The 14,443-nt window shown below is 32.8% G+C and overlaps 1 protein-coding gene across 1 annotated transcript in view; it reads left to right on the forward strand.

Annotated features, from left to right (window-relative positions):
• The window catches only part of SI (sucrase-isomaltase), a 100,354-nt gene that overhangs the window by 20,554 nt on the left and 65,357 nt on the right, over positions 1-14,443 (forward strand). Inside the window, exons 12-14 of the mRNA XM_089910924.1 lie at positions 5,455-5,568; positions 10,355-10,439; positions 11,379-11,496. Coding sequence (XP_089767050.1) covers positions 5,455-5,568; positions 10,355-10,439; positions 11,379-11,496 — 317 coding nt within the window. The remainder of the gene's footprint in view (positions 1-5,454; positions 5,569-10,354; positions 10,440-11,378; positions 11,497-14,443) is intronic.

Here is a 14,443-nt window from a genome sequence, read left to right on the forward strand (position 1 = left end):
ACAATTATAAATATATATGCACCCAACATAGGAGCACCTCAATACATAAGGCAACTGCTAACAGCTATAAAACAGGAAATCGACAGTAACACAATAATAGTGGGGAACTTTAACACTTCACTTACACGAATGGACAGATCATCCAAAATGAAAATAAACAAGGAAACAGAAGCTTTAAATAACACAATAGACCAGATAGATTTAATTGATATTTATAGGACATTCCATCACAAAACAGCAGATTACACTTTCTTCTCAAGGGCACATGGAACATTCTCCAGGATAGATCACATCTTGGGTCACAAATCAAGCCTAAGTAAATTTAAGAAAATTGAAATCAAACCAAGGATCTTTTCTGACCACAATGCTGATTTCCCTGAAATCAATTACAGGGAAAAAAACGTAAAAAACACAAACACATGGAGGCTAAACAATACGTTACTAAATAAGCAAGAGATTACTGGAGAAATCAAAGAGGAAATCAAAAAATACCTAGAGACAAATGACAATGAAAACACGATGATCCAAAACCCATGAGATGCAGCAAAAGCAGTTCTAAGAGGGAAGTTTATAGCTATACAAGCCTACCTCAAGAAACAAGAAAAATCTCAAATAAACAATCTAACCTTACACAAAAGGAACTAGAGAAAAAAGAACAAACAAAACCCAAAGTTAGCAGAAGGAAAGAAATCATAAAGATCAGAACAAAAATAAATGAAAGAGAAACTAAGAAAACAATAGCAAAGATCAATAAAATGAAAAGCTGGTTCTTTGAGAAGAAAAACAAAATTGATAAACCATTAGCCTGAATCATCAAGAAAAAGACGGAGGGGACTCAAATCAATAAAATTAAAAATGAAAAAGGCGAAATAACAACAGACACCGCAAAAATACAAAGCATCCTAAGAGAACACTACAAGCAACTCTATGCCAACAAAATGGACAACCAGGAAGAAATGGACAAGTTCTTAGAAAGGTATAACCTTCTAAGACTGAACCAGGAAGAAATAAAAAATGTGAACAGACCAATCACAAGTAATGAAATTGAAACTGTGATTAAAAATCTTCCAACAAACAAAAGTCCAGGACTAGATGGCTTCACAGGTGAATTCTATCAAACATTTAGAGAAGAGCTAACACCCATCTTTCTCAAACTCTTCCAAAAAATTATGGAGGAAGGAACTCTCCCAAACTCATTCTATGAGGCTACCATCACCCTGATACCAAAACCAGACAAAGATACTAGAAAAAGAGAAAATTACAGACCAATATCACTGATGAATATAGATACAAAAATCCTCAACAGAATACTAGCCAACTGAATCCAACAACACATTAAAAGGATCATACACCATGATCAAGTGGGATTTATCCCAGGGATGCAAGGATTCTTCAATATATGCAAATCAATCAATGTGATACACCACATTAACAAATTGAAGAATAAAAACCATATGATCATCTCAATAGATGCAGAAGAAGCTTTTGACAGAACCCAACACCAATTTATGATAAAAACTCTCCAGAAAGTGGTCATAGAGGGAACCTACCTCAACATAATAAAGACAATATATGACAAACCCACAGCAAACATCATTCTCAATGGTGAAAAACTGAAAGCATTTCCTCTAAGATCAGGAACAAGACAAGGTTGCCCACTCTCACCACTATTATTCAACATAGTTTTGGAAGTCCTACCACGGCAACAGAGAAGAAAAAGAAATAAAAATTGGAAAAGAAGTAAAACTGTCACTGTTTGCAGATGACATGATATTATACATAAAGAATCCTAAAATTGCCACCAGAAAACTACTAGAGCTGATCAATGAATTTAGTAAAGTTGCAGGATACAAAATTAATGCACAGAAATTTCTTGCATTCCTCTACACTAATCATGCAAAATCTGAAAGAGCAATTCAGGAAACACTCCCACTTACCATTGCAACAAATGGAAAATAATACCTAGGAATAAAGCTACCTAGGGAGACAAAAGACCTGTATGCAGAAAACTATAAGACACTGATGAAAGAAATTAAAGATGATAACAACAGATGGAGAGATATACCATGTTCTTGGATTGGAAGAATCAATATTTTGAAAATAACTATACTACCCAAAACAATCTATGGATTCAATGCAATCCCTATCAAATTACCAATGGCATGTTTTACAGAACTAGAACAAAAAATCTTAAAATATGTACAGAGACACAAAAGACGCCGAATAGCCAGAGCGGTCTTGAGGGAAAAAAACGGAGCTGGAGGAATCAGACTCCGTGAATTCAGACTACACTGCAAAACTACAGTAATCAAGACAATATGGTACTGGCACAAAAACAGAAACATAGATCAATGGAACAAGATAGGAAGCCCAGAGATAAACCCACACACCTATGGTCAACTAATCTATGACAAGGAGGCAAGGATATACAATGGAGAAAAGACAGTCTCTTCAATATCAATAAGTTGTGCTGGGAAAACTGGACAGCTACATAAAAGACAGCTACAGTAAAAGAATGGAATTAGAACAGTCCCTGACACCATACACAAAAATAAACTCAAAATGGGTTTAAGACCTAAATGTAAGACCAGACACTATAAAACTCTTAGAGGAAAACATAGGAACAACACTCTTTGACATAAATCACAGCAAGATCTTTTTTGACCCACCTCCTAGAGTAATGGAAATAAAAACAAAAATATACAAATTGGACCTAAGGAAACTAAACTTAAAAGCTTTTGCACAGCAAAGGAAACCATAAACAAGATGAGAAGACAACCCTCAGAATGGGAGAAAATGTTTGCAAATGAATCAACAGACAGGATTAATCTCCAAAATATATAAACAGCTCATGCAGCTCAATATTAAAAAAACAAACAACCCAATCCAAAAATGGGCAGAAGACCTAAATGGACTTTTCTCCAAAGAAGACACACAGATGGCCAAGAAGCACATGAAAAGCTGTTCAACATCACTAATTATTAGAGAAATGCAAATCAAAACTACAATGAGGTATCACCTCACACCAGTTAGAGTGGGCATCATCAGAAAATCCACAACAAATGCTGGAGAGGGTGTGGAGAAAATGGAACCCTCTTGCACTCTTGGTGGGAATGTAAATTGATACAGCCACTATGGAGAACAGTATGGAGGTTCCTTAAAAAACTAAAAATAGAATTACCATATGATTCAGCAATCCCACTACTGGGCATATACCCAGAGAAAACCATAATTCAAAAAGACACATGCACCCCAATGTTCATTGCAGCACTATTTACAATAGCCAGGTCATGGAAGCAACCTAAATGCTCAGCAACAGATGAATGGATAAAGAAGATGTGGTACCTATATACAATGGAATATTACTCAGCCATAAAAAGGAACGAAATTGAGTCATTTGTTGAGACGTGGTTGGATCTACAGACTGTCAGAGTGAAGTAAGTCAGAAAGAGAAAAACAAATATCATATATTAACGCATGTATGTGGAACCTAGAAAAATGGTGCAGATGAACTGGTTTGCAGGGCAGAAGTTGAGTCACAGATGTAGAGAACAAACGTATGGATGCCAAGGGGGGAAAGCCGCAGGAGTGTGGGGATGGTGGTGTGCTGAATTGGGCGCTTGGGATTGACATGTACACACTGATGTGTATAAAATTGACGACTAATAAGAACCTGCTGTATAAAAAAATAAATAAAATAAAATTCAAATAAAGAACTAAACTTTCTTTGGTTTATTTTTATGGAAATATGTTAATATAAATGTTTCAGATATTACATGAAATTCCTAAAAATCTTATATGTTCTGGTATAATGTTATAAGTCATAATTCTAGTTATTACCTTAAAATGTATATCAGAAATAACTAAATTTCCTTGTCAATTACATTATTATGAACTTTCATCAAATCTTTAATGGTGGTCATTTTTAAGTCTTGTCATTTACAGACAGTTCTGGGTGTACTCTGTTGCTTTTGCAAAAGTGTTCCTATGAAAGGGTTTCATCTTCAAGGAATTCATGGATAAGACTCTGACAAGTACAGGTTTCTGGTAACTGACTATCCTGCTGAACTGAATGAATAAGCATTTTCAGAACTCTAATGGAAAACTGATGAATTCATAAAAGTGCGAACAAAAGATCAAGATAAAAACAATTAATTACATGGGACTGAGTGAACTGATGAGGATGATTATAATTTTTCTGACTTTCTGCTTGAATAATAAAACAAAGGAACAAAAAAAATACTGATTCTAGATACATTGACTTGATAATTCCACTTCTGTTATTTAATCAAAGGAAATAAAACAGGAGAAAATATCAATTTATAAAAACATTTTATTATTTACAATAATAATATTATTATTATATTATTTACAATAATTATTTACAATAATAAATAATATCCTGACCATCACATTCATCAAAGTTAAAATTACTACTGAAAGTTTTCTTCAAATAATTATGAGCTCCATCAGGAAACAAAACACAATATTCCTCCCCATAATGCCCATTAATATCTCACAGAATACATTTTGTTATGACCTGTTCTATTGAATATGGACAGATCAGATAGTCAATATGCATAATTTGGATATAAAGCAATATTATTTATCCCAATATACCTGAAATTGAATTCCTCTTGTTGAATGTCATTATTTTAAATAGTAAGTAAAATAATTTGAAGAAGCATAAATCATAAAGAGGTAGCATAGTACATGTAGTGTTTAATAGCGTGGAATCAGATATGAGATTGCCTAGATTTGAATTCCTTCTGTACCACTTAGTAGCGGTGTGACCTTGAAAAACTTCTCTGTTCATCACTTTTCCCATCTGTAAAATGGGTTTAATTATACTACTTAGCTCAGCTGTAAAGTGATGATAAAATTAGTACCTATCTCCTAAAGTTCTAATGAAGATTTAATGAATTAATAACTAAAAGCACTTGGAACAGTCCCCAGCACACAATAAAAGTTATATTCACACTTGTTAAATAAAAATAAATACACAAGGAATACTTTTGCTTGAATTTCTTGGAAACAAATATCTTTGGAAATGAACTAATGTAATTTCTTTTATCAGACAATGAATATATTATACAGTTTTTGTTTATTTGTTTTTTAACTTAACCCACTAGATGCTACAAAATAAATTAGTGAAGTCAAAATAGCAGCTGCATCCCATATTCTTATATTTTTCCCAACTTAAATGCTTCATGTTCTCGCTCTCTCTTTATTTTAACTATCAATACTTTCCCTTAAATGAACTTTAAAGTAGACCTGAGATTATTGTAAATATAGATGGTGCATGGATCACATATACATAAAGAAGTACAATGTCATAACTTCAATAATTTTTTACTCTTCTTCACTCAATTTGATTTTTCATTAATTTTTGAATTTTCATTTATTTATGTTTCCTTTTATTTATGTATATATGTGAATGATCTATTCTTTCAGGTATGGCCAGGATTAACAGTATACCCTGATTTCACTAATCCAAACTGCATAGAATGGTGGGCAAATGAATGCAGTATTTTCCATCAACAAGTGAATTATGATGGACTTTGGATTGTAAGTGGTTACTTTAGACTTGTGATTTTGGACAATGAGCACAGAATTATTTTTCCATAAAAATGATTATTAAGTTGACAAAAAATATTTTATAACATATTGAACATAAAAATAATGTTCTTATATTTTTCTAGAATGTATAAATATCATACCTGTCATGTTCATGGGTCAGAAAAAGAATACAAACCAAAAACTGTAAATTGAGATTTTTCTTATCCAGTAATATACTTTATAGGATAAAGTTCATTTCTGTCACTAAGGTGTTGTACCTTTATGACTAATAATTTATGTTGAAAAGAGTTAACAAAATTTGGAGATTAGCCTATAGTAGTGCAACTTCAAAAACTTTTACTAAAGTCTGCAGTAGTCAAGCAATTGCAGCAACATGAACTTAAATAAGCTCTCAGCCTTTAGAAACTTTCTTTTTAGTAAGTTATTAAGTGGAACAAATCAAAATTGGCAATAGGTTAAGTGTTTTATCTCAAGGTAAACAACAACAACAAACAAATAATATCCTAGATTACTGGTAAAGTTATTAAAGGAAAACACTATTTTTTTTTTTTTTTTTCGGTACGCGGGCCTCTCACTGTTGTGGCCTCTCCCGTTGTGGAGCACAGGCTCCGGACGCACAGGCTCAGCGGCCATGGCTCATGGGCCCAGCTGCTTCGCGGCATGTGGGATCTTCCCGGACCAGGACACGAACCCGTGTCCCTTGCATCGGCAGGCGGACTCTCAACCACTGCACCACCAGGGAAGCCCAACACACTAATTTTTAAAAGTTTCTTTGGATGAAGTTTTATATCTGTAGCTATTGATGCCTGCTGATAGGTTTATAATTTAGGGCTTCCCTGGTGGTGCAGTGGTTGAGAGTCCGCCTGCCGATTCAGGGAACACGGGTTCGTGCCCCAGTCCAGGAAGATCCCACACGCCGCGGAGCAGCTAGACTCTTGAGCCATGGCCGCTGAGCCTGCACATCCATACCGCAAAAAAAAAAAAAAAAGGTTTATAATGTAGAATAATACTGATGATAGTCAATGATTTAGTGTCTTTTGTTAAGGAAACTGTAACAATATTTGGGGAATGAAACTACTTGGTGATCCCAGAATCCTATATTTCAGAAAAAAATATGTAATAATCTTGAGCACAGAGAGAACATGAGGGATGTTTTTCAAAGGTATTACAACTGTACGGAATTTTGGAAGGAGAGATAATGGATATCTGAGAATAGTTAAATTTTTTGATTGTTTAGATCACAGTATCTCTACTTTCCTAAAGTTCTCATTATTAATTTAGTCATTATTTAAATTATTTATTTATTTATTCAGTCAATTACAAGTGTTTATTTTGCATCATCATGAAAACGTGGAGTTGAGTAGAAGGTTAGCATAGCCGTCAGAATTCCTATGAAGGTAATAGAATGAAGATGGAGAGGCTTTGTTATTTGACACAAAATCAGTGAGATTGCAGTGATGATACCTAGCTGCTGGTAGAAATAACAAAAAAAATTGCAATCTGCTCTTGCGTTTTGTTTTTAATTCTATCTCCAATTTCAGTTATATTATTTAATTTAAATTAAAAGTACGTTCTTTCCTTTATTTTTCTTTCATTTCTTTCTTTCTTTTTCTTGTATAGGAAAAATTTGAATCCATTAGAGCAGAGTTACAAGTATAAATGACATTTAGGGATAGGGAAAAAGAATCTGATTGTGCTATATATAGAGAATATACTTCATTTCCTACATCCACTGAAGACTGAAATACACGATTCATCTCCAAAGAGAGGGAGGGATGGGAAGAAGAGGAGCATCTGAGAAAAACAGAGTAGTTATGATACTAATGCAGAAGCATTTTGACTAATGCTTATGATAACCAGTATGATCTCAAAGCTCACTAAATATCACTGAATTAATATATGCTATGTATAAGCAGTGAATATTCTGCCTCTGGCTCTTACCTGAATAATTGCCAAACCCTACTGCTAGGTTGTTTCTCAAATTCTTTTTCTTTCTTCAGATTATTTTTTCTGACAGAATGAATATATAGTAAAGCAGCGTTATTTAACTGATGAAATTTTATTTTCATGTCAAATTTTTAGTTTTATAATTTTCTAGATTTTTAATTTAGATTCAATGCTAATGCTTTTAAGTTTTAAGTTTAAATATTACAATAATTTTGGGAAATGATATGAGCTTAATTGTAATTGAAAAATAGATTTTTGCATATAAACACACATTATGGTTGAATTCTCTTTTTTTGTGTCATTCTTAAGATAATCTCCTAATATTTGAAAAATAAAAGCCTACTGTATTTGGTATAATTAAGACTAATGCTGTGATTTCAAAATAAGAACGTTAGTATTTTTAAAATTCAAAGAATATTTTCATTTTTCTGAAAAAGTAAGCATATTTTTGTGACCATGTTGTTACTATGATTTTATTCTTTAAAATCTAACAAGCAGAATTCTTCCATAAAGAAGTCGAATAATTTAACATATAGTTTTGGGAAACTTAAAATTCATTGAGAAGATATATCCAAACACATTCATATATCCAAATAACTGGGGGCTTAATTGGATATATTATCTGTACATTTTATAGGATTCTTAGAAAAAAATCAATTATTTAAAAATTTCTTTGAAAATAGGGTTATTTTTATTTAGATTTAGTTTAAAAGTGAAGTTATGAAATGCCACCAGATTTTTATACAGTTTTCAATAGATTTTAAAGAAATATTCCTAAAAATGGTATTGACAATTCCTAGAAATGGTCATTACTAGACTTGAGATGATTTTAATGATACTGTAGGAGTACTTATTACTATCAATCCACTGAGTCCTTTGTTTCATGACTTACAATGCTTGAATCTACTGGCTGTAATATTGACAATACTAATCAAATTCACTTTCACATGACATTAAATAAACATAACATCACTTAAATCCTTGAATAGGTTAGAGAAAAATATTTTCAGAATTTTGAAAGAAGCAAAAATACAAAATACATTAAAAGACATACAAATAAATTCTATTAAATTATGAGTAGTAAGTTTAACCTATTAATAATATAATCTTGTCAAATAGACATTTTAATAAAAAATAATCAAATATTAAATGCTTTATTTGTTTTAAATATGGTTAAAATCATGTAAAAGTGATTAAATTTTATTTTATTTTATTATATTACATTTATTAAATTCTTTTATTTATTCTTAAATTACATAAAATAAAGCCTATTTTGAGTGAGTGCTATAAGAGCTTGTGAATTTTATTTCAAGTTTGCAAATACTTAGTTCAAATAAAATAACATTAATTTTAGAGTTAAATGTTTTGCCTTTGCACTTCCTTGGTGAATATTATATACAAGAGGTAATAAAATGGTTTAGAAAAAGACTCTTAAAACTTAAAATAATGCAACTCAGTTCCATTTATGAGTTTCAGTAGTTGAAGCTGTTTTTGAATTTAATTCAGTTGGTACATTCATGAAGAAAAAATACTTAGGTTCATCTAAAATTATTGGCTGTACAACTATAGTATTTCTTTGTATTAATTTTACTGAACATAGGACAACAAGATTGAATATAATGTATCAGGTCATTTTAGTAAAATAACCCCAATATGTACTTTAGAATAACTACATAATTGTCCTTTGTGGCTATTAAGAAAACAAAAATCTATTTCACAATGAGAAATTTATTCTTTTCTCCCTTGAGCAGCCTTCATTTCTCACATTAATTCCATCTGGGCATCATTTTGATGGGAGAAGGGAAGAGTGATAAAGAGAATATACTTCTGAGGAAAACAAAATTAACAAGGGACTTGAATGAGTGTGATGCCTTTGTGAGAGCAGAGAGAATGTATTATAGAGATGTGGGAAATAAGGCTCAAAAATTCTTTGGTGCCATTAACAGAGTTGGAGAAAGACATACACATTTCTTGAGCATGTGTAGTGTAATATATGATTTTATATGAATAATATTTTTTAGTCCAAAGATTTTACTTAACTGGTTATGGACTAGAACTAGTAAACAGCAAGACAATACGGGGGCCTCAGTTTACAAGGCAAGAAAATCCATAAACACAATACCCCACAACTCTGACTCCAAGAGATGTTTAGATAACTGGTTCTCATAATGTGGCCCAGGAGTGCTAGGATTCCCTGAGACTCTTCCAAGGATTCAATAAGCTCATGACCATTTTCATTAGAATACTAAAATGCTCTTTGACTTTTTTCACTTTCATTCTCTCATGAAAGTGTAGGAGCTGTGTGCTAAGCAAAAAGTGTTGTGCCTAACTGCTAGCAAGGCACATCATAGAAAATAGATAAATGCCAGCTGAAATTAATAAACTATGTTGAATAAATGAATGTGCTGAAAATATGTACAATGATAGGCTCACAGTGAGAAGACTGATACAACTATTTAGAAAAGACAGTTGCTTAATACTTTTAATGTAATGTAATATAATTAATGCTTTATATGTATAATTAAAACTAGGTAAATCACATACATTTTGGTTGTAAAAATCCTTTAATCCCACCTAAGATACCTTCTGTTATCTGGTATATACATTTATGAAAAAACAAATAATATTACTTTTCTCACTATAATGACTTGTTCATGCTAGAAGTATTTTGGAATCAAGTAGTGAGAACAGTTAAGCAAGTTTGTTTGTAGGTTGGTAGCTTATATATGTCTTCTAAGATAAAATATTTACAAACAAGTAGAGAGTTTCTGCTTATATGATTTAGAATTACTTAAAATCTTCTGTTCTTTATCTTATATCCATTCAGGACATGAATGAAGTTTCCAGCTTTATTCATGGTTCAAAGAAAGGATGCAGTGACAACAAACTGAATTACCCAGCTTTTACTCCTGGTAAATTTCATTTAACCATCTCCTTACCATTAATTGAGAACAATTATCTTTATTTACTGCTAAATTGTAGCATATATTTCTAAATCACAAACTTTGATATAATTTTGAGACCCTGAAATAACTGTGGTATTTTGTTTACTTTTTTGTTTTATTTCTGGCCAAAATATTTATGTCTAAGAGAAGGAGCATGTTTTTAAATTTTGGTGTAGATTATTGATTTGTCTTTACCTCTGATGAACTGCCCATGATTAAATGATTAATGAAAAGAAATAAAATTTGTTTGAAATCATAAGTGATCAAAATTTTTCCTTGAGCACTTTGCTTTAAGTCTCTGCAGTTATTAGATGTACTTGATGTGAATAGTTACATCTCACTTATTCCAAAAAGCATGTTTTCATCATTAAAATCGGTAAAAAAAATTTCACCAAAGAAAAAGAAGTGCTCTGAGGGGAGTAGATTATTATAAGGACATCTGAAGAAAGATAACAATAATTATCACAGTACAATATAAGCCTGCAAATTAAAGCACAATAAAAACTGAAAAACAGAGATTTAAATGATTTGTTATTGTGTAACAGGTCTACATGTGTGGAATTAGGTTATATTTAAATAAATTATAAAGCTTTCAAATGGGTCTATAGTTATATGATTTATAATAAATATATATATATATATTTATATATGCATGTTAAAGTCTATTTTCTCCATGATTTATTTATTACTGAAGTTAGGAAACAGGGTATTCATAATTGTAAGTGCAAATGTAGTTGTTAATCAGTAAGAGTAAAGGGTGAAGACCCAACTGGAACTTAGCATAAATTGTTGCCTTTCATTACTTTTTAACTAAATATGGTATTACATAGCACATGACATAAGGATTATAAAGTTTAAAATGGCAAAATATTCCTTAAGAAATTATTTCTTATATTTTTTTCTAAGATATTCTTGACAAAATCCTGTATTCCAAAACAATTTGCATGGATGCTGTGCAACACTGGGGGAAACAGTATGATGTTCACAGCCTCTATGGATACAGTATGGCTATAGCCACAGAGAAGTAAGTGCAATTTCACTCAGAAAGCCCTTTAATATTTATTGTCTAGAAACATATTTGGTAATTTACATATAGCGGAAAATAACAAGAGGAGGAAAGCAACAAAAGATAATATTTTCATGGTGAAAAATTAGGGCATTAAAAGCATCGCCTCTTTTACTAATCTTCACAAATTTGAAACTTAGTTATCAAGAACTACATGATATATGAATAAAACTGATTCTTTTTTAATTCATAAATTGAAAATTTCCTTCCAAATTTTGATTCAGTTTGGTATCTCTGAATATGTGCTCTAAGCATGAAATTCACAATTGGCCTGAGAGAATGATGCTTCTAAAACAAGTCTTTATTTTTAAAAAACAAGAATTTCAGGCTTCTGCACATGGGACCCTAAGCTGAGGTGTCAACACAGTTGTTTCATAGGAGGAACTCTGGTCTGAAGGGCCAGGTGTGAGGCCTCAGCATTGAGCCCCCTGTAAACAAGTGAAACTAGGCTTAAGCACAAAGGAAAAGAAAAAGTTCTTGAGACCAGGAAATCCAAGATCAAGGTGCCTGCTGATCCAGTGTCTGAACTTGGCTCACACAGTTATGGAGGCTGGCAAGTCCAAAATCTCTAGGATGGCTCAGCAAGTTGAAGACCAGGGTCTTGGTGCTCCAGCCTGGTGTCAGGCTTGAGCCTCTGAGGTGAGAGAGCTGAGCTCAGGACACAGGACCACCAGAGACCTCCCAGCCCCACATAATAACAAATGGTGTGAGCTCTCCCAGAGATCTCCATCTCAAAACGAAGACCAAGCTCCACCCAATGGCCAGCAAGTTTCAGTGCTAGACAACCCATGCCAAACAACTAGCAAGACAGGAACACAACCCCAGCCATTAGCAGAGAGGCTGCCTAAAATCATAATAAGGCCACAGACACCCCAAAACACACAACTGGACGTGGTACTGCCCACCAGAAAGGCAAGTACCAGCCTAGCCCAGCAGAACACAGGCACTAGTGCCCTCCAGCAGGAAGCATACACAATCCAGTGAACCAAACTTAGCCACTGGAAGCAGACACCAAAAAAAATGGGAACTACGAACCTGCAGCCTGCGAAAAGGAGACTGCAAGCATAGTAAGTTAAGCAAATTGAGAAGACAAAGAAACACACAGCAGATGAAGGAGCAAGGCAAAAACCCACCAGACCAAACAAATGAAGAGGAAATAGGCAGTCTACCTGAAAAAGAATTAAGAGTAATCATAGTAAAGATGATCCAAAATCCTGGAAATAGAATGGAGAAAGAAGAAAAAAAGTTTAACAAGGACCTAGAAGAACAGAAGAGCAAACAAACAATGATGAACAACACAATAAATGAAATTAAAAATTCTCTGGAAGGAATGAAGAGCAGAATAACTGAGGAAGAAGAATGGATAAGTGACCTGGAAGATAAAATAGTAGAAATAACTACCTCAGAACAGTATAAAGAAAAAAGAATGAAAATAATTGAAGACAGTCTCAGAGACCTCTGGGACAACATTAAACACACCAACATTTGAATTATAGGGGCCTCAGAAGAAGAAGATAAAAATAACGGGACTGAGAAAATATATGAAGAGATTATAGTTGAAAACTTCCCTAATATGGGAAAGGAAATAGTCAATCAAGTGCAGGAAGCACAGAGAGTCCCATACAGTATATATCCAAGGAGAAATACATCAAGACACATAATAATCAAACTATCAAAAATTAAATAGAAAAGAAAAAATGCTAAAAGCAGCAAGGGAAAAACAACAAAAAACATACAAAGGAATCCCCATAAGGTTAACAGCTGATCTTTCAGCAGAAACTATGAAAGCCAGAAGGGAGTGGCAGGACATATTTAAAGTGATGAAAAGGAAAAACCTACAACCATGGTTACTCTACCCAGCAAGGATCTCATTCAGATTCGACAGAGAAATTAAAACATTTACAGGGAAGCAAAACTTAAGAGAATTCAGTACCACTAAACCAGCTTTACAAAAAATGCTGAAGGCACTTCTCTAGGCAGGAAACACAGAGAAGGAAAATACTTACAATAACAAAACCAAAACAATTGAGAAAATGGTAATAGCAACATATATATAAATAACTACCATAAAAGTAAATGGATTAAATGTTCCACCCAAAAGACATAGACCAGCTGAATGGATACAAAAAACAAGACCTGTATATATGCTTTCTACAAGAGACACTGTTGAGACACATAAAGACTGAAAGTGAGGGGATGGAAAAAGATATACCATGCAAAAGGAAATCAAAAGAAATCTGGAGTAGCAATTCTCATATCAGACAAAATAGATATAAAAATAAAGGCTATTACAAGGGGCAGAGAAGGTCACAACATAATAGTCAAGGGATCTATCCAAGTAGAAGATATAACAATTGTAAATATTTATGCCCCCAACATAGGAGCACCTTAATACATAAGGCAAATACTAACAGCCATGAAAAGGGAAATCGACAGTAACACAATCATAATTGGAGACTTTAAAACTCCGTTTTCATCAATGGACAGATCATCCAAAATGAAAATAAATAAGGAAACACAAGCTTTAAATGATACATTAAACAACATGGACTTAATTGATATTTATAGGACATTCCATCCAAAAAACAACAGAATACACTTTCTTCTCAAGTACTCATGGAACATTTTCCAGGATAGATCATATCCTGGATCACAGATCAAGCCTTGGTCAATTTAAGAAAATTGAAATCATATTAAGTATCTTTTCCAACCACAGTGCTACAAGATTAGATATCAATTAGACAACAACTGTAAAAAAAAAAAAAAAAAAAACACATGGAAGTGAAACAATACGCTACCAAATATCCCAAAGGTCGCTGAAGAAATCAAAGATGAAATCAAAAAATACCGAGAAACACATGACAATGAAAACACGATGACCCAAAACCTATGGGATGTAGCAAAA

Source organism: Delphinapterus leucas, chromosome 4 (genome assembly GCF_059928025.1).
Source record: "Delphinapterus leucas isolate spDelLeu-1000000601 "Yukka" chromosome 4, BTC_Dleu_Yukka2, whole genome shotgun sequence".
NCBI classification, from domain to species: domain Eukaryota; kingdom Metazoa; phylum Chordata; class Mammalia; order Artiodactyla; family Monodontidae; genus Delphinapterus; species Delphinapterus leucas.